This window comes from Apis mellifera, linkage group LG6 (genome assembly GCF_003254395.2).
Source record: "Apis mellifera strain DH4 linkage group LG6, Amel_HAv3.1, whole genome shotgun sequence".
Taxonomy (NCBI): Eukaryota; Metazoa; Arthropoda; class Insecta; order Hymenoptera; family Apidae; genus Apis; species Apis mellifera.
The window spans coordinates 14,986,200-15,013,915 of NC_037643.1; the positions used below are offsets into that span (position 1 = coordinate 14,986,200).

A 27,716-nucleotide genomic window follows, 5' to 3' on the forward strand; every position below is an offset into this window, starting at 1 on the left:
CGAAAGAGGGGCATTAACGTCACAACAACAACAACAACAACAACAGTTTACAGTTTCACGGTGGTTTGTAAAACGCGGCTCGAAAAAAAAAATCAAGCTGTTCAAATTATATCACGAAACATTGCCGTCCCCTCCCCTCCCCGTCGAGTAAGGAAATAAATCCCGAGGTAAATAAATCGCGAAACAGAGAGAGAGAGAGAGAGAGAGAGAGAGAGAGAGAGAGAGAGAAAGAGCGATGAAAAAGTAGGTCAACGTATTATATTTGTGTAAAAAAAAAAAAAAAAAAAAAAAAAATCATATTTCTTCTCCTTCAAACGGATCCATCCTGTTGTTGTGGATTCTATTAAATCTGCTGATTGAAGGGTAAATACGATTCGGTTGTACGAGCCCTCTCTCCCTCCCCTCCCCTCCCCTCCTGTGCAAACGTACGCCCGCGTTAAATAACGTTTTTTTTTTCCACGTCAAATCGAATAAAAAGAAAAAAAGAGAGAAAAAAAAAACCCTATATCCCCTGCGCTTTCCATTCAACGAATGCAACGAACGCGACTTTATATCTTTATACTCCATGGTTTACAAGTGTCTCTTCTCCCTTCCCTTGAAATCCTCTACAAGTACAATTTTTCTTCTCCCTTCCCTCCGCGGAGAAGTAATCCGGACTTAATCCGGAAGAGGAGGGGAAGGGAGAACCTTCTTCTATTTCCTCCGATCGTTTGGTTTTCACGGTGAATCGAAGAATTTATCAGACTGCTTTAGAGGAAGGTTCTAACCTCTTTATTTTTTAAAACCTTGTTGTATTTCATCGATTTCGATTCCGATGAAAAAGAATAGAAGAAAAAACGTGCGCGCGCGCGCGCGCGCGCACACACACACACACACACACACACACACACACACACACACACACACACACACACCTAGCGCGCGCGCACATCTAACACACGCGCGCACACACACACAAAGTTTGAAAGGGAATGGACGAAGGGGAGGGAGGAAATGGGATGAGAAAAATAAGGATGTTTTTATCTCTCGGTTCAGGTAATTAACTTCGACTCGCCGCGGGGAGGTATAAGCCTGGTGACGGAGAAAGGGCCAGAAACGACGAGCCGTTTAATGATCCAGAAAGCGGTGATGACCGACTCTGGGATATACACCTGCGAGCCGAGCAACGCGAATCCGAACAGAATTAAGGTGCACGTTGTTGACGGTGAGTTGAACGTTTTCTAATCCTTTTTAACGCATCCAACCCAAGAATCTTAATCTCTCGTTCAAACGCGTTGAATTTTTCTAAACGATCAGAGAAATGAGGAAAAGAAAAGAAAGGATAAACGCGAATGTTCAAGCGCGATTTAAAAACCGAGAATCTCGAACCAAGAATATTGATTTTCAAATACGATGAGAGATGCGACGGAATCGAGAGGAAAATCGGAAAAAAACTTTTTCTTTCTCATCTTTCTCAATCGGAAAAAATGCGTGGGACGATCATTGTCCTTTGACGCGTATGGAAATAAAAAAAAAGAATTTTTCCACGATCGTATTATCATAGAAGAGAAAATTTCACGATACATACGTCATCCGTCACGTATGTATAATATACGGGGATATTCGATCGTATATCGCCGTGCAGTTGAATACCGCGCATGCGTCCACGTAATCATTAGCCGTTGGAACTAGGAATTTCCTCATTACGCGTACGTTCACGCCGATCGCCGTGGAATACTGAAATCTCCCCGTGAAGTTCGCGTACATTCTCGTCGAATAAAAAAAAAAACGAAAAAAACCTTTCCACGATGCGATCGTATGCGTCGATTATCGTAGAAGAGAAAATTTTACATACCGTGTTACCATGTTATAAGTATAGGGAATTGATCATAGCGTGTCCGCCGTAGACACAAAAAATCCCTGGAACGCGTACGTTCACGTCAACCGTTCACAGATCCCCCATGACCGTCGTGAAATAGAAAAATCCTCGCTACACGATCCTCAACTAGCATGAACTAGAAAATTCTCATGATCATATTGTGTATCGCCGTAGAAGATACGCACGACGCGTTATATTCACGTCACATAATAGAATAAAATAGACCAAATAGATAGATCCAAAGACGCAATGCGATATACACTCGTGTTCGTCGACCAATATAGAGTGAAAAATATCCGCGTCCACTGCGAGAATCGCTTTGCCGAAAGTCGCCTCATCTTTTTCTATCTTTACCAGTTGGTCGAAATGGTTTGTTATTGTTTCCTTCTCTCTCGTTCCAAGGACAAGGAAAGAGACGAAAGACAGACGCGCTCTAGAATCGACGTTTTGTCCGCATCGATCCGAGCAAAGAGGGAAGGGGGGAGAAGAAGGGGAGACTGGAGAGTGGGGAGGCGCTTAGAATTTAAAAATTCGTAAAGAGGCGTTACGTCGACACGAGCCTCGACGAGTGGATACGAAGGCGCGAGAAGTTGACACGGTTTGCCAACTCGAGTAGCAGCGAGGCAGAGGGGAAGGGGACGAGCTTTAACCGTCGCGTCGCGCGGTTTCACGTTTCATCGCGGTTCGGTTTCACTCTTTCTCTCTCACTCTCTGTAGAACAAAAAATTGTCACAAAACGGAACGAAATACTTCTTCCACGATTTCTGCCTCCTTCCAAACTTACTTTTACTCTTACTTATTCATCATATATATTTTCTTCGAAACGAAAAAAATGGAAATTTCGGGAAATAGATAGAATAATTGCTTCTTCATTCTGTAAATTATCAACGCTCGTGCCTTATCAACCTCTCCCCGAGAGGAGGCGAGAACGATGGCGATACTGGATAATTCGAAATAAGTTAAGCCCGAGTTTCCGGCTGGTTATTTATCAACTTCAAGCGTTAATTGCTCGGTACAATGGGTCGCGATACACCCCCCTTACCTGACGCGAATGCGGATCGATGCGACACGTCGGTCGGCGTGCGACGGCCGGTGATTTATCACCGTCATCAGCGAAACGTCTGCTCCCTTGTTCTTTCTCCTGATCGTTCCCTCTCGACTCGATCTCTCGCGACTCTTCTTTACCGACCGTACACATATATTTATATATGTAAATTTGCCTCTCGCCTTATACAATATATATATATATATATAAATTGTGTCTCATCTTATACATATATATATATATATATATATATATATAAAATATTGTAATACACAATATAATATATTGAAATCAGGGATTGAATAAATAAGTAAATAAATAAATAACGGAGGGGAAACGATTGTGTGTTGCAGAGGAAAGGCCGGCAGCCATGCATCACGGAGATGGAAGTTCGTCGTACGCCGAGACACTGCCAATGTGTTTTATAATTTTAATAGTAGGCAACGTAATATTTGTATAAGGGGGTTATATTATAGAGGATGTAAAGGAAGGAAGGGGAGAATTTTTACCCGGGGATTTTCACGCGGTTTCGAAACTGGGATTCGCACTGCCTCTGTATTAACGATCCGACAACAACCCGTTCGGATAAATATAAATATTTGCGCAGGGTAAAAACCGGATAATTACCTACATTTACATTCAATTTCCGTGACCAAAGAGTTTTCGATATATCAGCACGGCACAATAATCGATAAGAGCGTAGTATTTTGTTAAGATTATATCATCATCATCAAGGGCGGAATAAACGTACCGACGTCAAAAATTTATTGTATTATTTGTAAATATAAATTTATTGTATGTACATATCAATAAAAACGATTGTCTTTACCTTTTTTTTCGACTTCTCTTTTTCTAAATATTATTCGAGGGGAACAAATTTTCATATATATATATATATTTATATATATATATATATATTTTTCTTAACCGAATTAATAACCAAAAGTTAGTCGATGAACGCAAAAAAAATTTTTTTTTTTTTCATGTTTCCCAAATGTTTCACTTCAAATTATTCATAAATTATTATAGAAAAAAAATGTAGAAAAAACGATTTTCATCGTATGGTAAAATTATATATTCGATACAAAAGAAAAAAAAAAAAAAAGAAAGAAAGAAAGAAAGAAAAAAGAAATTGGTTGAAATGTGTATGTGTATAATAAACCACTAAAAAAATTCGTTTCTATATTTCGCACCATGAATAGAACGAAAGAAGAAATCGGAGGAAAAAAAAAAAAAAAAAGGAAAAAAAAGTGGACTTTAACTTTTTCAGCTTTCCACGATCACGTTTTCAGTCGAAGAAACGATGACACGGCGACGATACTGCTAACGACACCGTCGACTACTTTTTTTTTATCTCTCGTCGTGTTCTCTCTCGTGCGTCGATTAATGAGCACGGTGCAACTCGCATACACGCGGTAAATGCGGTTAAACGGAAGTAGAAGTCGGAAGAAAATCCTTGTACGAGATGTACTCCCTCCCCTCCTCTTTCGAGCGACCGGATACCGGAAGAAAAATTTCTTGTTCGAATTTCGTGTCTTTTAACGACGACGAAATATGCCACCGAGTCGAGAATATAACGCGATTCTTCCGGGAGGAGTGAATTCCATCTCCTCCTCCTCCTCCTCCTTCAACTGGTCGGCGGCACAAAGGTTGAACGCGTGCGCCTACCAGAACCGTTTTCGATGTTCGACCTTCGACCCGCGAAAAACTGGGTCGTCCCGGCTTTAAAACGACTGTTCCACGTTTTCCCCGTATCGAGGTTGCAGAGTTCACCGTCCCCTTTATTCACTTAAAGTTGGAAAAAGGCGATTTCAGGTGGCCGGATCCGGTAAACGATCGGACGAATCGCATCGGCGGTAACGAATGGGGGAATATTCAGTTGGCCGCTGTACACCGAGCCGTGTTCAAATAGTCGATAAAGTCGACTATTTTCGGCTCCCTTAGGCGTGGGATCATCGGCGGGGCGGTCCACGCGCGTTGCTGTTGCGTTTGCTGTTGCTGCTGCTGCTGCTGCTGCTGCTGCTGTTGCGACTTTGACCAACCGTTCTTCTTTTTCTTATCTCGTTTCCGCGGATGCTCGACCAGCGTTATCGCTTTGCCGAACACGAAGAGGCAGGGGCCGAGATAGGGTCGGAAATCGGGTATATTTTGTTTGTAGATCAGGCTGAAACCGCCCGTGTCCGCTTCTGGATTCAACGGTACGTCCATCACCACTGAAACCAATTGTAAAGTTAATCTCTTTCTCCTCGCGATGCGATCTCCTTTCTTCCGGAAACGTATCTATCGAGGAAAAATATTTGCTAATTTTACTCCGAAAACAGTGATTGTCGAATGGATGGATGAAAGATCGTTAGAACCGCGGAACTTTGCGCTTTAAAACTTTTTTCGATTCATCTCGATATCACTTTTCGTTCCCGAGATATCATCGCGTAAAGAAAAGTATAATTTTTAATCGTTTAAACCCGATGAAATTCTATTAAAATTAGAAAAACTTTGAATCGCTATAATTCCGAACGTAATGATTTCCGGTGAACGAATGAAAGATCGTTAGAATCGTGGAACTTTGCGCTTTAAAACTTTTTTCGATTCATCTCGATATCACTTTTCGTTCCCGAGATATCATCGTGTAAAGAAAAGTATAATTTTTAATCGTTTAAACCCGATCGAATTCTATTAAAATTAGAAAAACTTTGAATCGCTATAACTCCGAACGTAATGATTTCCGGTAAACGAATGAAAGATCGTTAGAACTGCGGAACTTTGCGCTTTAAAATGCTTTTCGATTCATCTCGATATCACTTTTCGTTCCCGAGATATCATCGTGTAAAGAAAAGTATAATTTTTAATCGTTTAAACCCGATCGAATTCTATTAAAATTAGAAAAACTTTGAATCGCTATAACTCCGAACGTAATGATTTCCGGTAAACGAATGAAAGATCGTTAGAATCGTGGAACTTTGCGCTTTAAAATGCTTTTCGATTCATCTCGATACGATTTTCGGTTGTCGAGATATCATCGCGTAAAGAAAAGTATAATTTTTAATCGTGGCTTAAACCCGATCGAATTCTATTAAAATTAGAAAAACTTTGAATCGCTATAACTTCGAACGTAATGATTTCCGGTGAACGAATGAAAGATCGTTAGAACCGCGGAACTTTGCGCTTTAAAATGCTTTTCGATTCATCTCAATATCACTTTTCGTTCCCGAGATATCATCGTGTAAAGGAAAGTATAATTTTTAATCGTTTAAACCCGATCGAATTCTATTAAAATTAGAAAAACTTTGAATCGCTATAACTCCGAACGTAATGATTTCCGGTGAACGAATGAAAGATCGTTAGAACTGCGGAACTTTGCGCTTTAAAATGCTTTTCGATTCATCTCGATACGATTTTCGGTTATCGAGATATCGTCGTGTAAAGAAAAGTATAATTTTTAATCGTTTAAACCCGATCGAATTCTATTAAAATTAGAAAAACTTTGAATCGCTATAACTCCGAACGTAATGATTTTCGATGAACGAATGAAAGATCGTTAGAATCGTGGAACTTTGCGCTTTAAAATGCTTTTTGATTCATTTCGATACGATTTTCGGTTATCGAGATATCGTCGTGTAAAGAGAAGAGTAATTTCTAATCGTTTACTCGTCGGATCGCTCGCATCTAGTCTCACTGACTTATCTCACACGGACAAGCGATAAATGCGATTTCTGAAGAAACGTATTTATATATTTTTATAAGTCACCGAGTCTCGTTCATAATCTCTCTATGTAGAGAAGTCAAATATCACTGGAAACTTTGAATCTTTATATCTCGGCAGCCGATCGAGATATCGAGAAAATTCAAAAAATGATTTAAAGGGCATAGTTTCCTCTATTCTTTGGATAATTTTTGAGCGACGAAATTTCAAGTTTCTCCTCGCGATTTTTTACGACGAAGCATCGAATATCTGCGATTGTAACGGAGACTCAACAAAGGTTTCTAGCAAAGTTGTTTAATCGAAACACGGGAACTCGAATCGATACTAAACGTTTCGAAAGCTCGTTCGAGTATTCGCAAGATGATCGAAATATCGTCCCGTTGACTTGTCCCGGCCACTATCCCCGCAAACTTTCATACCCGTACTCTCGGTTTCTGACAACTTGTTTCCGTCTACATCGCGCCCTGTAGAATCCCGGTTTGCTAACCTTTCACCAAGCTTTCGAGAACATTGGAATAGAGGCGTTTCGTATTTCTCGAGCTGGGCGGATGCATCCGGGGATTCGTGTTGATCTCGATTAACCAGACCGAGAGATCCTCCATCACCATAAAATCAGCTCCGTACAGCTCGAAGCTGCACCTCCGCCTATCCATATGCTCTTGGGAGGCCAGCATCGTAAGAATTATTGCCTCCGACATTTTTGGATATATACTGTCGTAATACGGTTCCCCGCTAAGCCCCAAGTTTTGCCTGCAAGTGAAGATTAATTTTATCAACGCTTATTAAATTTTTAACATCATAACCTTACTTTCTGAAAACTCCCCTGAGTGCTTTCCGTACTTTGGAAGAACAGAGGGCATTTTATACGAATATATATAAGTTCACGATTTTACATAAATTTTGATATTATCCCTCGTGAAAATAACGAGAGAGACGAGAAACGATTTGTTCCTCTTTGGAAGGAGGGGGGATATATTCCGAGCGTGTACGTGAGCATCGCTCTTTCGAATAAAACGCCATCAAGCGTGACGAACGAATAAAAAAAGAAAGAAAGAAAGAAAGAAAGAAAGAAAAAGAAAAACCAGAGAGTTGTACTTCGTACAACGAAGACAGATTTACTTTAAATATTCGTTCAGCTTCTCGCAGTCCCATCCTTGATCACGAATCGTTTTTACGACTTCCTCCGGATTTCCACGTTTCCTTCGCCTTCTCCTTTCCTCGTCGTACTTCTCCTGAATTGCGGTATTGCAGATATGAATCGCCTCGTGATAGGTCGAGAAAGTGTAGGGTTTCGAGCTGAATCGAAGTAGCCCCTCCCTGGAATATAAGCAGAGGAAAAGAGGGAAATAGGGAAAATTCTTTCCCCGAGAGAATCTCTCTCTCTCTCTCTCTCTCTCTCTCTCTCTCTCTCTCTCTCTCTCTCTCTCTCTCTCTCTCTCTCTCTCTCTCTCTCTCTCTCTCTCTGGGGTGTGTGTGTTGTGGTGTGTGTGTGGGTGTGTGTGTGTGTGTGTGTGTGTGTGTGTGTGTGTGTGTGTGTGTGTGTGTGTGTGTGTGTGTGTGTGTGTGTGTGTGTGTGTGTGTGTGTGTGTGTGTGTGTGTGTGTGTGTGTGTGTGTGTGTGTGTGTGTGTGTGTGTGTGTGTGTGTGTGTGTGTGTGTGTGTGTGTGTGTGTGTGTGTGTGTGTGTGTGTGTGTGTGTGTGTGTGTGTGTGTGTGTGTGTGTGTGTGTGTGGTCCAAGCCAAAAAATGAAGATACACCCTCCAGGATGATGAATTTCAAGGATGTTTACAACCTGGTTCAACATTTCGTTTAATCCCTAAGCTAATTTTTTTCTTTTCTTTTTTTTTTTTGAATCATATCACGGACGTAATTACTTGAATATCCATATGGTGAGAGGGAACGTGTTTGTGACCAGGAACCACTGCCTTATATCAAATTTCGTGTCGTGAACCAGTAGAGGATGCTCTGAAATTAAAAAAGGGATGATTTCGCGGGGGGGGGGGGCGAGAAGCAAAACCAAGATTTTATTTTATTTCATCCGCCTTATATATATATATATATATACCTATATATTTCTGAACGATGAAATAATCCTTGGGCCGACTTTTTATCTTTCGAAATATATCCTTCAAGTTGTGAGATATGCTGATCCCGTTCCCGCAGCAAAGCTCGCTCGGTTTCAGAATCCACATGTTCCTCATCCCGTTCAACTCGTACTGCGGGTCGACCTCTTTCATCTTGGCCAATATCGAACTGGCCATCTCGACGTATTTCTAAAAAAAAGATAGATAAATAAATAAATAAAGAAAGAAAAAAAAACAACACGATCGATCGAGTCGATTAAAAAAAAAACTCGTTCCAAGATTTTTGAAAGGGAAGAGAGAGGGCGTACCGGTATCTGATCTTGATACTTCTCGTTGGCCTCGATCCCAGCGCCCTCGTGCACGGCCGCCATATAATCGTCCAGGAACGAATTCCACTCCTCCTCGGTGAACTCGGTGACGATGTCCTCGTCGATGTTCTGATGATTCTCGCACGCGACGAACTCCTCGCAACGCTTCATAGCGAATTCGAGACGGTTCATGAGGATCGGCCGGTGGCCGCACAAGTTGCAACAACTCTGTTCGCTGCAGCAACCTTGCATCTTCTCGACGAACCATTTCAACAGGCCCGCCGCCGCTGTCAGCCGGAAATCCTCGAGGAAGATTTTCGGCTCCCTGCTCAGGTTGTAACTTCTCGGGAACAAAACCGAGGACACGTCCTTCTCGTACAACCAGTGGGCGTCCTCCAACAAACGAGCCATTCCTAGCTACACACACACACGCGCGCGCGCGCATATTCAACATTTCGAATATCGATCGAGCGATATTTACATTAATATCGGCCGATTCTTTCTTCTTCTTCGAGAAAAATTTTGATCAAGATATGATTATGAGATCGTTGTAACCTTGGATGTGTAGACGGAAGGCTTCTGATATCTGTTGAGGACCGTGTTGCTGCTGAGACTGCGATGCCAGTCGACGAAATCGTTCCGACAGTCCCATATGAAGTCTGGCGACCTGTGACGCAGCAGAGCGAATATTATCGCCCTCTCGTTCAACGTGCCGTCCGATTGGGTCAAGTCGCCCAAAGATTTAGCCTCCAAGCTCGCCACGCTGCCTAAAAATATGAGGGAAAAAAGGAAGGGATATCGATGGTGGCTCGTTCGTTTAAAAATTGAAATTGGGTATGGCATAAATTAAGCTTTTTTATGAACTACTATTTACGTTATTACGAGGGTAGGGAAATTAAAAAAACGACCGAGTAAAAGTGTATATATATATCGTCAATATTTTTAATTAAAGAGAGTAGAATTTTTTAAAAAAGAAAAAGATTTAATTAAGAAACGGCGGGGAAACTAACCGTAAGGTAAATTTCTCGTTTTTGTTGCCTCGTATTTTTGCACCCAACCTCTCTTCTCCAGAGCTTCTTTCAATTTCGGTAATTCGCCTCGTATCAAAAATATTTTGTGTCTCTGGAACATTACACGACACTTGGAAGAAATCCTCGAAAGAAAATCGTACGAAATTACGAAAGCTTAGGTAATAAATTTATCCACGAATTAATCTGCCGAAATAATATCCCAATTTTTCCCAACGTAGATTTAAATTCAACGTCAAATCTTTAATATATATATATATACCTTGATGGCTCTAACGACTTTCGTTTTAATTTTTCGATAACGTTCCTTCTTCTCCCACTTAACTTTACAGCAGTCCTCGTCCTTGCCAACCACGGCGCTTCTGTAGCTCTCGTTCATGACGTCCAAGTTGCTTTCGAATATGTCACGGGGGCAGCACGAGCACGTGTCCATGTACGATTTCGGGAACGCGTTGCAGTCAAGTTGTGGAAGGCTGTTGACGACGCAGATCTCGTTTTCCGAGGATGTCCATTTCGTGCACATCTTTGTCCAATCGACCCTGTTGTACGGGTTCACCGGGCTCTCCTTCTTTTCCAGGATGAAAGAGGCGCTGTAGATCTTGTCATCGTTCATCGTGCAATCCGTCATGCCCGCCATGTCTTTCGCCTCTTTCGCACTCTTGTTATCCCTTGATCGATGAACGTGAAACATTCTAATTTATTATTATTATTATTACGCGAGTGTACTGTCATCCGATTTTTTATTCCCTCTTTCCTTTTACTTTTTTCGAAAGAAATAATAATAATAAAAAAAAGTGGACGGTTTGTTCGTAAGTAGTGATACATTTGTTGATACAATTTTTTTTATTTTTTTTTTTCTAATTTTTACGTACTTTGAATCGAGCGGTAAATCCATAGTCGCTTCGAATATTATTTTATTGTCATTTCCTGCAAAAGTGTCTATGATTAATTACGGTGATTACAGGAATTTTTCCAAGTGAGTGAGTGAGTGAGTGAGTGAGATGGAGAACAATACAAATATTTGTCGACTTTCTTACAGTTTAAACGCCCCGTGGATGAAGCGAGAAAGGGTAAATCGATCAATCTGCTTGTTTAATCCGGCCTCCTTATTGTCCGGCGAGCTTAATCGCCCAAGTAATTAACCTTTTATGCAACGAAACTTTGGAGAAATTGGTTTTTTTCTTTTGCCCTTTATCAAGCGTTAATTTAAACACCTCTGTGTATCCTTCCTTTTTTTTTTTGATTCATGAAAGGAAATTCATAATACTTGAATCACTATTAAAAAAGCAAAAAAAAAAAAAAAGAAAAAATTCTACTTGCCTCGTTATCTTTTTTTTTTATATATATACAAAAGGGTGTAAGGGCACCAATCTCTCTTTCTAAAGGGGACAAATAATGAAATTGTATCGATATTTAATTGTAACCACCATCGAGATATATATTCCTCTTGACACGGTCATTACATATGTGTAAATTTAATTATTCTGAAAATAATTAATTCATTATTGTATAAACACACAAAGGTAGATTAATAGAAATTTGCAATATAATAAATTTGTCCGAATAGTTGGACGCATTATTCCCTTCTCTCTCTGTCGTTTACTTTCATAACGTGAAATATGAAAATTGTATCGTTCGCACGCGTGAAACGTAGAATACGATACGATTAATTTATAAATTAGAAATAAAATCTCAAATGTTCGTTCGAATTAAATTAAATTAAAAGGGAGGGGGGAGAAAAAATTATTTTCGATATTTAAACAAATTATGCGTGTTACATGACAGCGTTAAAAAAATTTTCCTTTATATCGACAAGGTGCTTATACTTGCCGCATTTATTCTCATTTGAAGTAATGGGGACGAACGGGATTCGAAAATATAACCTTCATTTTATCGTTTCGAAAATTGTTATTGTCTATCTTCCTTCAATAGTGATAAATAATGGAAATTTTTGGGGGAAAGGAATTTTCTGCTTATTCTATTCCCGTATAATATAAATGTGCGTGCAACCGGCGAAGAAAGGTTTTGTCAAATTTTTGCAATTTTTGACCGTACGTTCGGCTTCATTGATTTTTTATCTTTTTTTCAATCGTGATCTCGTGACTTTTTAACCCGTTTGCGGAATTTTTCGTGATGGATCAATCCATTTAATCCAAGGTTAAACTCGAAAATTTATTTCATGATTCTTCTATTCCAAACGTTTTTTGATGTCTATTATTAGCTATGGATTTTTTTTTTCAATGTGTCAAATGTCAGACATGTTGCATTTACCCGATCCTTCTTTTTTTTTTTTTTTTTTCCCTCCCTATCTCGACGTATCTTTTTACGCGCATACGTTGTTGACGTGGGACGTATAAATTATTTACGCGCAATTTTCTAACCTAAGCAATAACATTTGTAAATCATGGTACGTATATATACGCGAAATCAAACGAGGAAAAGAGAAAAATTTTGACATAACGGACGCGAAACTTACACCAAATATTAAGCGTGAAACGTACTCGTATACGTATATCGCAAAACGTATACGTGTATGTATACATACACACATAGGAAACGATATCCGTGAACATAGGCACACTCGATACACTCGAGTGAAATGTTTCGTGTATCGTGACTGCGGCAAACTTCAGTGTATACTCGAGTGCGACGTACGTTTGGTGATGCGACGAAGCTTTCGTGTGTTCTTTTGCTTTTTTCGTGTTTCGTGATAAAATAATAATAATAATTTTAATATTCATCGAAGTAATCGAGAAAAATTTATAGTTGCTCGTGCATACTTGTCGATAAATTATCGATGAAACGCGAATAGAGAATATTTCGAGAAACTTTTTCGTTCGTATTCGTTTTCGATCGAGTGTCGAGTGCAATTCGATAAGGATCCATAAATTTCACGCATTCGTCTAACATTTCGCCCTATTAAAATCCGGATTGAATTCGATATTCGAATAATTTTATTCTCGCTGTAAATTTAAAACGACCTTTTAAGACCTCGCTCTTCTCTTCAATATCGATAAAAATTATGCTGTGCCGATTTATTAAAACGCGATATAATTGTTTGGAAAATTTATGCAATCTTATCTATTCAACGAATGATCATTTTATTTTCGAATTTTAGTTTTTCGAATTTCCGTGGCACGCTCTTGCTCTGTAAATCGTTTAATTTACATAACGTGCAAAAAAAAAAAAAAGCCAGATATTCGAAATGCAAATATAAACGAATATAAACGATTCACGGTAAAAATGTGACGTCGTTCGTTTGTCGAAAATGCAAATCACTGCGATAATACACGTATACAACATCGGTTAATGTTATTTGAAATCTGTTGTGTTATCTGTTGTGTTTTACCCGAATTGCAGATAAGGATAAGAGGAAGGATAGAAAATCGTGTCAGCGAAACGTGCTTTCGATTCGACTTGCCGCACAAGCGAACGAGTTAACTAGCTAAGTAACCGCGCCCACTGAACTCTCTAATCACCAAAGGCGCCAGAAATGCTTTTAAACTTTCCATCCACAATTATCTTCCTCGCATAGAAACCCCTTATTAGACCTTCCATTATTCTAATTATGGAAGGGCCGTCTGAAATATATCGATTAAAGTTAAGAAGGTTAAGTGAGACTCGAGACCAAGAATTCGACTCGCCATCTTCCGACTGTTCTTCCTTCTCTTTCCATCTTTCTTACTCTCTAGTTCTTTTCAATTTAGAGTGTTTATCGTCGGTTACGCGGACGAAGAGACATCTATGAATTCGCGGGCATAAAATATCGACGATGATTTCAGAGGAAAAAAATAACTAGATTCCAACATTTTTTTTTTTTTTTTTTTATGCGAATTTGCATAAATAGTCATAAATAACGTAATACTGAGAAAAGGTCTTTCTCATCGTTCGTATCTTTTTACTCGCGATCTCATATCGTAAATTGAATTATTCGAATTCATGCTTTGATGAATTATTCATTTTTCTACTGTTTCTTCTCCTTTTTTTTTTTTTTTTCCCCCCCCATTAAAATTCCATTGAGAAAAATTTGCATAAAATATTATGCATAAACCAAATAAATTATTCGTTTTATATTCGAATATGATGATCGAGATTATTTCTTCGTTCAAAATAATTATTTCGACGAACTCGTCGGTATACGTGTATTCATCCGTATCGACGTTGCAAAAAAATTTAATTCTAATACGAAAGTTCCTAGGGAAGATTTATCACGCGTAACGTGCGTGTATTTATTTCTATCTATTATAACGCTTTTACATGTTCGAGGAAGGAACGAGTTAGAAAGTTCGTTTGTTATTGGAAAGTTTATAAATTAGTTTCCGTTGGCTGGAAAACCCGAGGCGGTCCAACTACTTATCGTAACGTGTAAACGATAAATAGCCGTTGATGCAGTTCCGTGTCTCTTGCGATCGAGCGTGTTCATCGAGCAAGACGCGATTAACATTAACGAGAAAAAGGGACGGCGCAACTCGTTCTATGCAAATCACTCTCGGTGCTCTCATTGTAAAATAAGAATTTTCCATGGTGTATCGTACCGCGGGTGAACAGACTTGTAGTTATATAAATCTTATTAGAAGGTAATCTTGTTTCTCGTTGTACACGTTCGTGCTTGTATCTTGATGTTTGTAAATCTTACGCGATACATTTTCAACAGGCGAACAAATTACGAAGTTTCTTAGGTTAGGTTAACGGTACGATGATGTTGGTGAGAATCGTTGCAATCCCCGTTTCTTCGCGTTTCATCTCGAATTTCTCCTCCTGAAATGTTACTATCGTTCTTATTTATCATCCTGTGAAACCTTCATTCGATTCTTTTTTTTAGCGAGACGTTAAGACATTTTTTCAAATTTGAAAAATACTCGAAAATCGAGGTGCATTTAAATCGAAAAATATAAATGGAAACGAATCGTATCAAATTATATCGAAAATGCAAGGAAGATCGAAAGGAAAAATTAAATAGGTTATGTTAGGTTATGTTATGTCGCTCGTTACGGTTACCTACCTGTATTTTTGTAATGTAGATATAGAAAAAAAGAAAATTCGCAATATCTAAAAAGTTTATATATACGTAGTGTGATCACTTGTCACGAGATGTCCTTGATTACATTCATACGTTCCAGGGACTCCTCCTCTTTGTACATATTTTTCAAAGAGAATCGTAGTGTATTACAGATCGCAGTGGCGAAAAGTACGCATATTCACGCCAAATGTTATATCGCTAAAGGGACCTTTGTGCAATTTAAAGCAAAGTCATGTATTACATAGATATTTCTTTGAGAACTATTCTTCCCCGGGAACTGCTCTACTTTTCGTTTCGTTGCTCTACTTCCGCTTAACATGGACTCGGCCGGTAAAAGTTTCTATCCAGAACCATACCCCTGTACCAGGTATGAATACTTTTCTTACTTTTCACATGTCCTACCAGTGCAATCTCCAGATTCTTTCTAAAGGAGAATAGGTAATATTTTCGTTCATATTTCTTTTTTTTTTTACGCATTTTTTTTTTATCGAATAACGCAGCAACGTCGTACATCTAACTCGAAGAATAAATATATAAATGCAATTATAGTTACGATATATAACGATAATAGATTCTATACAACTACTAAGATATTGTGTAAAATTAAAATTCGAAGGTGCGATTCAACTATCGATCAGAAACAATCTCGACGGGTACTAATCAAAGGCTGAGCCGGTAATCTCGTTTCCTTCTATAGCTATAGAGCGACGTATAGCTCTGGGCTAAATTCCTAAAATTTGTCCAATCTAGACCAAGTTTCGACATTGAAGAGTTTACATTGTGGTCACGTATTTGAAACGGATGATGATAGTTGCCTCCTGCGGTTATTCGCGCTTCCATTGTTAAGATAAAATATCTATCCGGATAGATTTACAACGTTAGATTTAAAAATATACATTATACTTAATAACACAATAATAATGGGAGGAAAAAGAAACTAAAAATCGAAACGTGAAGAAGATTGACGATTTAAAATTTTCATTTTTAAAGAAATTATTATTTCAAAATATTTGCAAAATTTGGATTTATCATTTCATCGATTTCTCTATGAAAGATGTACAATTATCTCGGAAAATTACATATTTTACAGTTAGATACTCTTTTTCCATTTTTTTTTTTTTTCTCCCATTATCTTTTCTCCCCGTTATCTGGTAGCCCGTTTCGCTCTCTCAGTTGTTGAAAATCTCGAACAGAAGAGTTTAAGAAACAAGAGGTGTTTATATACGATGGTTAAAAAAGTAAGGTTAATTATTTCCCCCTTTCTCTCTCTCTCTCTCCCCGGGCAAAAACGCTCTTTTCGTGTTCCCGACAGAACCATTTCCTTTTTTTTCCTACCCAGAGTACATTTCTTGCTCGAAGTGGCTAATTACGTGAGAAAAACATACTCCCCTCCCCTCTTACTCATCCCACGTCCCTCGTCCCCGCCACGAAAAGTAAGCAATACTTTTGTAACGATCCCGTTTTAAGAATCGGGAGGGGGGGGGGGGGGGAACAAAGTAGACGGAACAATTATTCTTGCAATTTGTACCTTTTGCGTTTCATTTCGAGATTGCCACTGTCACGTGTCCCAGGCACACACAAATAACTCCTTCTCGGTGAAACGGTTTCTCGCGAGATTTCTCCCCGTCTCGCGTTACATTTCCGGGATAGCGAAAAAGATAAAAAAGATCCCTGCCTCGGTATTCCTCGGTGGCAAACGGAAAAGTAATTGTTTCTGCCATTAGTAGTATTCGTTCCCAGCGAAAGTACTTAACCCTCCATCGGTAATCTGGCTCTTTCGAAGGCATCTACCTTCGTCACTTTCTTTTTTTTTTTTTTTTCTCTCCAAAGAAAGAATTGCTTAATTTGAAAAAAAAAACACAATGAAAATTATTATTAGACGATATATTGCAGAGACGAAATTTTTGCGAATTTTCGTGAATTTGAAAAAATGCAGATTGTTAACGATATTTATAAAAAAAAAATTTTTTTCAAGATGCTCGTTTATGCTGGAAAAAGAAAAGAGAAAAATTCAGCGTCGAAAATACATTAACATTTCCATACATTACATATGTACATATATAACCTAGAGTTAGAGATAAGTTTGATCGATTCGACTTTTTAATATTATAATTTTAAATATAACCTTCGCGAAATTTTCAAAAAGCTGATATATTACGTTGTATTATATAGAAGAAATTTATTATGGATTATGGAAAAGAAGATAAAAAAATCTGTGTGTATGAAATATTAATTTCGTACTTTCTATATTTAGTTTTTCCTCTCTTCTCGTATTGACGTTAATAGCATCGATGTAAGAATAAATAGATACGTTACATCTAGTGGATAAGATATGTTAGTATACTGCTATGTATACTCGCTTACATATACTGTACTATAGAGTATACACGTAACCGAGACCTCTTGGAACATTAGCTGCGCAGTCGCAGTAAACTAATTGTAAGATCACGTGTGCTTACGATCAACGAATACGCTGGTGAAATTTCCAAAGTAAATATTGCGGTTGGCTAGAGCGTAACAATCTCGTAAACTTTCCATAAGCGATTAAATTGACTTGGCACGCGTCGGTGTAATTGATTCGATCAGCTTTGAAATCTGTATTAAATAGTTTCAAGATATTTACGTGCAACGCGTAATTAATATTTCGATCGATACGGTAATGTTTTAAATTTAATTTTTTTTTTAATCTTATTCTAATATAATGTATACAACGTTAACGTTAATTCGTGAAACATCTACAAAAATATCGATATTATTTATCAAGCTATAATTAAATGAAGTTTGCATTCTGTCTCTGTTACAACACCGTCGTATTTTATCTCCGTTTCGCTTTATCTAACGCGAACTTCAATTGCTCGTAACTTAATAAATAAAGCCTCGGCGTTTTAAAGATTGGCGTTTTTGCATTTGTTTCGAATTCCTCCAAGATTAATCTTTATAATCTTCGCGAAATTTATTTTTATTTGATTTATACGTTCCACGAGTATATTAACTTTAAAATAGAATTTTAAAATTTAGAATGATCGAGAATACGGATCATATGCGCGTTTAATCGAGTGATTTCTTCGCGACAATCAACCATCTTTATTTTAAGGTAAGAAAAATTTTTTTTCCATTCTTAATTCCCTGATTATCTAATATTTGAGAATAAATAGAATTGGAATGAAAGGAAAGAATTTTCTGAAATTGTAAATATTTATTTCCATTATATTAAAAAAAAAAAAAAAAAAGTGAATTTTCAGTAAATGGAAAAATTAACGTGAATATTCGATTCACGGAAATAACGATACGATCTCGTATTCGAGTGTAGTGTATTTCTGCTGATCACAGCGTTGAATTTACGAATCGGTGTATTCCAAAATGGTGCAGTTGCGGCATAATAGCCGACGTACGAGAGAAAGAGACATTTAGCGCACTTAGATGCGTGATCTATCGACCGAGCACTCGAGCATCGACGAGTTGGGTATATATATATATATATATATATATATATTCCATTCTTTTTCATCGGTTCAACACATTTGCCTTGATCTATTGGCCTCCTTCGAATATATACGATTCGGGGAACGCTCTTATCTGTCTATCTATTTGCATCTTTCGCTGACTATTATCGTGCAATAAAACGATGAACTTCTTTATCGACGGTGATATTGGATTAAAAATAAATTGAAAATAAGAAAAATTCGTACCCAACAATAGGATTATTTTTCTTTCTAATTTTGTAATTATCGTGCAATAAAACGATGAACTTCTTTATCGACGGTGATATTGGATTAAAAATAAATTGAAAATAAGAAAAATTTATATTCAACAATTGTTTTCCTTTTTTAAGTTTGTAATTTAATAATCGAAGAATATGATAAGAAGATATAAAGATTGGAATTTTTGAAAAATTCTAATGAAACGTGCGGCATGAAATTTGAAATGGAATATAAATAAAAATGAACAATTTATCGATTCGATGCGGAAGATAAATATACAAACGAAGTTCGGATTTACTTGTTGAAGTTTTAAAATTTTTAAATATTGCATGTCAAATATAAATGTTTATTCAATGGGTAAAAATTTTTCGCTGCCTTTTCTACACAAGTTAGTCACATTACTTTTTATTTCACACGAATACATATATTTTGAACTATAACGGGACAAATAAAATAAATACGCTGCAATTTCATAAATTTATTCCGAGTATTTTTATATTTCCATTATATTCTTTTTCAATTTTTCTTCCTTTCTCGTTTTAACAACTTTTAACAAATTTTCAACAAAAGTTTTTGTTAAAAATAATTGTTGAACTTGTATCTACGTTTGCAATTTCAAAACTTATTTTGATCTTTAACAGAGCGTTGTTCCATCACGAACAAAATCGATAACCTTGAGATAAAGCAACGCATCGTCTCGATTTATTACGATTTAATTTTATCGATTGTGAATACGAAACTTTTGATTAGATAGCAATATCACGAGGAAAGAATGTTTAAATTTTTTATAAAACTTTTATCTATAAAAAAAAAAATCGATATCTTAACATCAATAGAATAAATTCTCTTGGGTCGAAAATTAAATCCTTGAACGATAATAAAAGTGATAAAAAAATATATTACTCGAACAAAAATTCACGCGAACGTGTCGTTAAAAAACGTAGAATAGACAGAGAAATGCGTTAAAGGAGGAGGGGAGAGGCATAACTTTGACAATAGGGGCAAGAAGATTGCTAGGACGTGGAGGAAACCGCGAAAGTCAAAGCAGAAAAGGCAGAGGCCAAGCCAAAAGAGAAATGTAGATATATATAGGTGTAAGGGAAAGGAGAAAAGCATTCGGTAATGATTGGCGCACGTTCGTCGTAAGGAGAGAGAAAAGTTTGAATAGGTTGCCGAGGGCGTAACAACGTCCTAGGCCTTGTACAGCTTGCTTCGTCTCACCTCTCATAGTTATAATTCTCTCACTCTTTCCCTCTGTCTCTCTATCTCGCTCTCTCTATCTTCTTTTCCTTGTCGCTCACGGTCTGACATAACGGCTGTGAGCAACGGTCGAGTTTAGAACTGGCAACCTCGGTTTTATCTACGACCACGGTTCGAATTAACGAAACAAAGAGGCGAGGTACGTGGTTTCTCGTCTCTCGATCTTTTTTCGCTTTCTTTCTGCTCGTTAATTTCGATAATTTTGATATTCTTAAAATTTTCGAGTTTCAGATCGTATCGTGATAATTATTAATTGATCTTTCGTATTTCTATTCATATTAATTCGGTATTGAAATAATTTTTACTTAATCAACTTAAAGAATAATTGTAACACGTTTAATCTGTTATACAATCGAAATTCATGAAATAAGATTAGGTAATAGAGAGAGTCGCGGAAAGTGATTTTGAAAGTAATTGAAAGGTACGTCAGCGCGATGCTGATTAATCGATCGATCGTTCGAGCAAACCAGCCGTAAATTTCATCGATAATTCGCGATTCGCAGTCGCTTTTGTTAGTACATTGGAACAAACATTGCACAACTCGCATCATTCGATGCACACAGTCAGCTGAACATTGCGCTGGCCGAACAAGTTTGCTCGTATAGTTGCGGCCTGTCACAATGTCTCTGCGCATGCGTCTTCCTTCCGAGTTTACTGCTCTAATCTTCTACAAGATAGCTGCGCAATATTGAAACTATATGCAACGTCTACACCGTGCATGGATTATACAGCGTGCAAACTCGAATCAATTAATGAGCGAACAATTTCTTTAATGTGATACAATACGAAGATGAAAGGATTATTTCGTGAGAAATGGATGGATACAATGGATCCAAAAAAAAAAAAAAAAATAGAATCCTGCTACGAAAAAGATAGAGCGCAAATATCATACGAGTGTTTCTGCTGTTACAGCAGAGTAGAAATCCTCAATATCACGCCTCACTTACCGAACACCGATATTCTTTCTATCGCAACTCCTGAATTCGAAGAACCTGGAAATATATATCTTCTTCGAAGCTGTTTTATTTTGTATTGTTTTTCCAAGCAAAATCTGTGTCTGTGTCTATACGATAGCAATTATTCAAACCGTTTATTCGTATCGTTTAATTATTTGATATTCTCGTACACGGTGCTTAAAAGCTAGATCAACGAATCGGATTTTCTCGAAAGTTTTTGCCCTCGTAAATTATTTCGACGCGTTGAAATTCCTAATGAATATTGAAGATTCGAGTTTTTTTTTCCCCCCTCCCCTTTTTCACCGGCATCATGCTTCTTAATCCTGCGAGTTATTAACTTTCCAACTGACTTGACGTTCGAGCATTCCTCCTTCGAAGAGAGCTATTTCTAGGTCCATAAATAATCAAGGCTACGCGGTTGCGAAGTTTGTTCGATTCGTTGTTTCATTTTCGTTCGTAAATTATATTATCGTTATATTAATCACCCGGTAAAGGTGATCAATTTTTATTCGATCAGAGGATTGAAAAAATTTTTAATTTTTAATTTCAATTATAAAAAAAAAAATGTAGAAACAACCCGTGAGCAGATAACGATTTCTACGACATTTTCTGAAAATACGGCAGCCAGCCGGTTAATTAACGGCGTAATTGCAGTCGGCAACATCAAAGGGCTCATTAATGGCACGTCCATGGGAGCCAATAGCAATAACAATAAAATCATAATGCAACCATTTTTTACAAAAAAAAAAAAAACCTCTCTTCCCTTAATTGTACAACATATAAAATAAAATAAATAAATATTCGATCTAAAATTCCAAGAATCGTCGATCGTCTCGAACTTTTTCGCGATAATTTTAATAATCGAACGGTTCGGTGAGGGAAAAAAGGGATAGAAAAATTCGAAAGAGAGCAATCTTGAGCAATCCCGCACGGCCCGTGTCGAGGGTTGGTAATTGGTGCCTGAGGGCAATCACGGGATTATCTCGGACATCGTTCGCTCTTCGTCGTCCCTCTCGGTCCCCACCCATTACACCCCTTCGCTGGGAACAAAGGTGCAACGGGTGAGGCTTCATTAAACCCCGTCGCCCCGCGCAACAAAGCGTCGATAGTTTCGGTTAAATGAAATATACGGGTCAGCTATAAATACACACCGCTACTCCCCCGAGATGAAAACTTTCGACATTCACGAACGCGTGGAGCTTGATAAAGCACGCTTAAACGCTTTTAATCCCTTCTCGTCGGAACTTCTTACCTCGTTTAAAACCGGTCTTCGAGAATGTACGAATAGAAATATCGATCGGTGTACGATTTCTTCATACGTTTTTAAATACACGCGTGGAGAGATAAGAAAAAGTTACGCGTGCAGTTCAATTGACGGAAATGTGCATCGAGGGAGCGGAAGGGGAGGGGGCAGGGGGGGGGACGTTGAGAGAACGTTTTTAAAAAGAAGGAAACCGCGTCATTTCCGACTTATCGTCCCATCAAAGACGTCGCTCTGCCGTTTCCGTGACTCGGTCAAAGGGCTGTATTTCGCATTGTGTCCAGGTAATTCGACGAAAAAAAGAAAAAGGAGTTGACAGCTCATTTTGTCGAAGAAATCCAGTCGAAAGCAAATCGATCTTCGAACGATTCCTCTACTTCGAATATTTCGATTTATTTTTGACACTTTATGTAAGAAATAAAAAATTCAAATTTTTAATCGATATGAATTATTTTCTCGAAAAAATCGAATCGATTTTTCCAAAACACTTAAATACTTTGTGCGTAAATAAAATTAGAAATTTTCAATTAATAATATATAATATTTAAATATTTAGGAGGAAGGAGGCCGTCCATCTTTTTTTTTTTTACGTTTAATTATTTTTGACACTTTATGTACAAATAAAAAATTCAAATTTTTAATCAATGTGAATTATTTTGTCGAAGAAATCGAATCGATTTTTCCAAAACACGAATGTGTAAATAAAATTAAAAATTTTCAATTAATAATATATAATATTTAAATATTTAGGAGGAAGGAGGCCGTCCATCTTTTTTTTTTTTACATTTAATTATTTATGTACAAATAAAAAATTCAAATTTTTAATCAATATGAATTATTTTCTCGAAGAAATCGAATCGATTTTTCCAAAACACGAATGTGTAAATAAAATTAAAAATTTTCAATTAATAATGTACAATATTTAAATATTTAGGAGGAAGGAGACCGTCCATCTTTTTCTTTTTTTTACGTTTAATTATTTTTGACACTTCATGTACAAATAAAAAATTCAAATTTTTAATCAATATGAATTATTTTGTCGAAAAAATCGAATCGATTTTTCCAAAACATTTAAATACTTTGTGCGTAAATAAAATTAAAAATTTTCAATTAATAATGTATAATATTTAAATATTTAGGAGGAAGGAGGCCGTCCATCTTTTTTTTTTTTACGTTTAATTATTTTTGACACTTTATGTATAAATAAAAAATTCAAATTTTTAATCAATATGAATTATTTTCTCGAAGAAATCGAATCGATTTTTCCAAAACACGAATATTTTGTGCGTAAATAAAATTAAAAATTTTCAATTAATAATATATAATATTTAAATATTTAGGAGGAAGGAGGCCGTCCATCTTTTTTTTTTTTACGTTTAATTATTTTTGACACTTTATGTACAAATAAAAAATTCAAATTTTTAATCAATGTGAATTATTTTGTCGAAGAAATCGAATCGATTTTTCCAAAACACGAATGTGTAAATAAAATTAAAAATTTTCAATTAATAATATATAATATTTAAATATTTAGGAGGAAGGAGGCCGTCCATCTTTTTTTTTTTACGTTTAATTATTTTTGACACTTTATGTACAAATAAAAAATTCAAATTTTTAATCAATGTGAATTATTTTGTCGAAGAAATCGAATCGATTTTTCCAAAACACGAATAATTTGTGCGTAAATAAAATTAGAAATTTTCAATTAATAATATATAATATTTAAATATTTAGGAGGAAGGAGGCCGTCCATCTTTTTTTTTTTTACGTTTAATTATTTTTGACACTTTATGTACAAATAAAAAATTCAAATTTTTAATCAATGTGAATTATTTTGTCGAAGAAATCGAATCGATTTTTCCAAAACACGAATGTGTAAATAAAATTAAAAATTTTCAATTAATAATATATAATATTTAAATATTTAGGAGGAAGGAGGCCGTCCATCTTTTTTTTTTTACGTTTAATTATTTTTGACACTTTATGTACAAATAAAAAATTCAAATTTTTAATCAATGTGAATTATTTTGTCGAAGAAATCGAATCGATTTTTCCAAAACACGAATAATTTGTGCGTAAATAAAATTAGAAATTTTCAATTAATAATATATAATATTTAAATATTTAGGAGAAAGAAGGCCGTCCATCTTTTTTTTTTTTTTACGTTTAATTATTTTTGACACTTTATGTACAAATAAAAAATTCAAATTTTTAATCAATGTGAATTATTTTGTCGAAGAAATCGAAATCGATTTTTCCAAAACACTTAAATACTTTGTGCGTAAATAAAATTAGAAATTTTCAATTAATAATATATAATATTTAAATATTTAGGAGGAAGGAGGCCGTCCATCTTTTTTTTTTTTACGTTTAATTATTTTTGACACTTTATGTACAAATAAAAAATTCAAATTTTTAATCAATGTGAATTATTTTCTCGAAGAAATCGAATCGATTTTTCCAAAACACAAATATTTTGTGCGTAAATAAAATTAAAAATTTTCAATTAATAATATATAATATTTAAATATTTAGGAGGAAGAATTTTTTTTTTTACGCCTAAGGAAAATGCAATCATCGTCTTCGATGGAGCGCAACACGAAGGAAACATTGAGACGCGCGAATTTTCCCTTTGAGAAGCTCGATATGATATCGATCCCACGAGATTCCACAGACTCGGCAGAATCCGATGGAGGGGGGAAGGAAAATAAAAAAAAAAACGGTGGAACTAGGTGCGGAACAGTCTTTGGATTTTAAAACGATCCAGGGATTTATTCGAGGGCTTGAACTTTTCTCATTGTTAACTTTAGTCTGCTAAAAGTTTAAGTCCCCTTATCGCCTCAATTTATTCGTTGTTTTAAATTTAGGAATTTTTTAAAATCTCTCTTTCTTTATTTTTATAAAATCCTCCGATGATTTATTCTTTATCCCAACGATCATTCGTGTCGTGGATTTTTTATGATCATTTTTTACGAGAATTGAAATTACGAAATTATATCAATGATTTCGAACCGTCGAGCCTAACGCGTTTACCCAATTCACTGCCTTGGATTAATCATCAAACGCGTGACAAATCACTTCTAAAAAAAAAAAAAAAAAAAAGAATATCCTCCCTTGGAATCCCTCAATTTTTAAAATAAATTCGAATAATAATAAAAATACAGATATATCTTCAGGATTCCAATGAAAGAAAAAAAAAAAATTTTCCGCGGTATAGGAATTCAGATAGACAGGACTCGTAAGACACTTGTGCGTCGAGAAAGATTGGTGGTATGTATAGGCTGTATAAAATGGACGGAAAAGAATAAGAAAAAAAAAACTGCGATGATGCCTTCAACGTCAACAATTTCCGTCTACGTTTCTACGTTTTTAATTACAGAATCGCGGCGAGCCTCTGGCAGCGGGACGAGACGACAGCCAAGCTTGACGAGGCCAGGCCTCCGCTTGAATCCGCCATTCACGCCATTTTTTGCGCTCTTCCCATTACCAAGATTGTGTGTGTGTGTGTGTTCTTGCGCGTGCCTATACGTGTGCGTGCCTCTTTCGCTTATTCTCCCTTCGTTACGTCTTCTCTACTCTACACCTCGCCGACTTAACGATCTACATTCCCTCCCCCCTCTCTGGCTCTTCTTTTCCTCGAACGAAAACCGAAACGAATAGTCTCCTCCACTGTTCCACTCGGGAACACTGAAATCGCGACATTTTTCCCCCTGAAAGACCGAACCATCCGGAATTTTCTTCTTCTTCTTCTTTTTTGCCCAAAAGTATATATATATATCTCTTTCATCGGAGAAACTGTGGTTGCGAAAAAGGGAAGACTGGAACTGGCCGGCCGGTAAGTAACCGACCGCTTTCTTCGATTGTTTCTATTCTACCGCGCATTCGTGATATTTCCTCTCCGCGATGTTAAGTTAGGATGAATTGAGATCCGATTCTTGAAAGGATATCAAAGGTAAAATAGGATGAAAGAAGGTGAGATAGTTTGAAGGGGTTTTCGATTAATTTCGAGAAATGGAAAAATGAGGATTTTCTATTGTTGCGCGGGAAAAATAATGGAAAAGCCTACGTTTTTTACTGTAAATATAGGAATAGGATTTGTCGAGAATGCAGATTCTCGTAATTTATTTAGTTAACACGAGGAGGCGTTGAATATAGGGATAAGTCGATGTATTGAAAAAAGGTGTTAAGTGTAATTTTATATCCTTTATAAATACTTATTATCCATTAATTTTTCATTTTAACGTATATCTCGAATTCCATTAGAAATGTTCAAAAAACTAATACGTTAAATAAATAAAACAATATTATTAGATATCCTTGTCTTATCTTCATGAATATCCACTTTCATATTTTCATATTATGAAAAGATTTGATTTTTTTATTAACGTTTACGCTCTAATCCCCTTCCGTTTTAATTATCCTCTCTCGTGTAACAAAATTCGTAAAATCTCTCTCAAAAAAAAAAAAAAAAAAAAATAGAATATACTTCGTTAAAAATATCGAATAATTCTCACTAGTGTCAACATATTTTTCGCGCGCATCTTCAATTAAGAATAATACACAAGAGCACAAGCTTGGAAAAAGAAACGAGCAAAAGAAAGAAAGGTCGTGATATCAATGCCTAGCAATGTCCTTAGAACCTCGTTAGAGATACTCTCCAACCACGTTTCACTCGTCGGACGAATTCGTGATAGCAATACTCTTTTCGCGTGTTCCAAAAGTACCATGTAATACAAAATTAAAAATTGAACGATGTATTTCACGTATCATTTATTTAATCGAGCCTTTCAATGATGAAAGGAAAACAAAAGGTAGTCGAGGTGAGAAATTATATCGAAAGCTGTATATTCGAATATGGCAGCTTCGTTAAAATCCAGCGGCCGAAATACCGCATTAAAAGCCACATGCACACGATGCATGCAACACCGCCACTTTCGGGAGGAACGTCCTTGGCACGAAATAAACAGACGCGCTTCGTTCCCTTCGAAGCAACCTTTTTTTTTTTTTTTTTGTGGAACAAAGTTTTTTCATTAGTCTCGAGCACAAACCTGAGATACAAGTATACCTCTGAATACGTGGATTGACATAGCGGATAGATTCGTCCCAATTCGTCTCGGACGAATTTCATCCTCGGTATCGATATAATATCATCGATTAATAATAATTTTTTTTCAATCACTACATTTAATCTTCTATTCTTTCCAGTTCTTCGTCCAGTAACGAGAAAATTAAATTTTTTTTTTTTGCTTTGGTGCGTGCATAAATTGACGAAACTTTCAATGCTGTCTATTTCGATAAATATATTAAAATTACCATCGGACGGTAACTATCCGATAAAAATCTTCACAATCTCTTCGGATTTTAACTCGAATCCTTTTCGAAAGGGAAATTCAACAAAATAATAACCATTCACCTCGTTCCAGCCAAGTTAATTAGGCCACGATTCAAAACGGTCTAATAATTCGACGACTATTCGATCGTTTCTTGCGGCGGGGA

At 36.5% G+C, this 27,716-nt stretch overlaps 2 protein-coding genes and 1 long non-coding RNA gene across 8 annotated transcripts in view; 2 read left to right on the forward strand and 1 right to left on the reverse strand.

Annotated features, from left to right (window-relative positions):
• LOC409707 (zwei Ig domain protein zig-8) overlaps nt 1-3,736 on the forward strand; it is an 85,486-nt gene extending 81,750 nt beyond the window's left edge. For both annotated transcript variants that reach the window (XM_006570540.3, XM_393205.7), the window contains exons 5-6: nt 1,036-1,204; nt 3,257-3,736. In XM_006570540.3, coding sequence (XP_006570603.1) covers nt 1,036-1,204; nt 3,257-3,363 — 276 coding nt within the window. In that variant the 3' untranslated portion in view covers nt 3,364-3,736. The remainder of the gene's footprint in view (nt 1-1,035; nt 1,205-3,256) is intronic.
• A 390-nt stretch (nt 3,737-4,126) lies between these two features.
• Nucleotides 4,127-11,291, reverse strand: LOC724611 (tubulin glycylase 3A). 2 transcript variants are annotated; one of them, XM_026441425.1, is made up of 11 exons: nt 11,060-11,291; nt 10,895-10,949; nt 10,285-10,714; nt 10,005-10,116; nt 9,550-9,761; nt 8,995-9,411; nt 8,668-8,875; nt 8,477-8,567; nt 7,723-7,920; nt 7,091-7,353; nt 4,127-5,116 (listed from the first exon to the last, which is right to left on the reverse strand). In XM_026441425.1, the coding sequence occupies exons 2-11, from the start codon at nt 10,915-10,917 to the stop codon at nt 4,779-4,781; spliced, it is 2,292 nt and encodes a 763-aa protein (XP_026297210.1). In that variant the 5' UTR covers nt 10,918-10,949; nt 11,060-11,291; the 3' UTR covers nt 4,127-4,778. The 2 variants fall into 2 exon arrangements, with proteins under 2 accessions (XP_026297210.1, XP_026297211.1); XM_026441426.1 differs by having other exon boundaries at nt 10,285-10,690; nt 11,060-11,288.
• Nucleotides 11,292-14,025: 2,734 nt separating this feature from the next.
• LOC107964594 lies at nt 14,026-27,232 on the forward strand. 4 transcript variants are annotated; one of them, XR_003304943.1, is made up of 4 exons: nt 14,026-15,409; nt 17,297-17,698; nt 18,061-18,136; nt 24,756-25,322. It is a non-coding gene; the product is annotated as an uncharacterized LOC107964594 (long non-coding RNA). The 4 variants fall into 4 exon arrangements; XR_003304941.1 differs by lacking the exons at nt 14,026-15,409; nt 17,297-17,698 and adding an exon at nt 25,600-27,232 and having other exon boundaries at nt 17,708-18,136; nt 24,756-24,952; XR_003304942.1 differs by lacking the exons at nt 14,026-15,409; nt 17,297-17,698; nt 24,756-25,322 and adding an exon at nt 25,600-27,232 and having other exon boundaries at nt 17,708-18,136.
• The last annotated feature ends 484 nt before the right edge of the window (nt 27,233-27,716 follow it).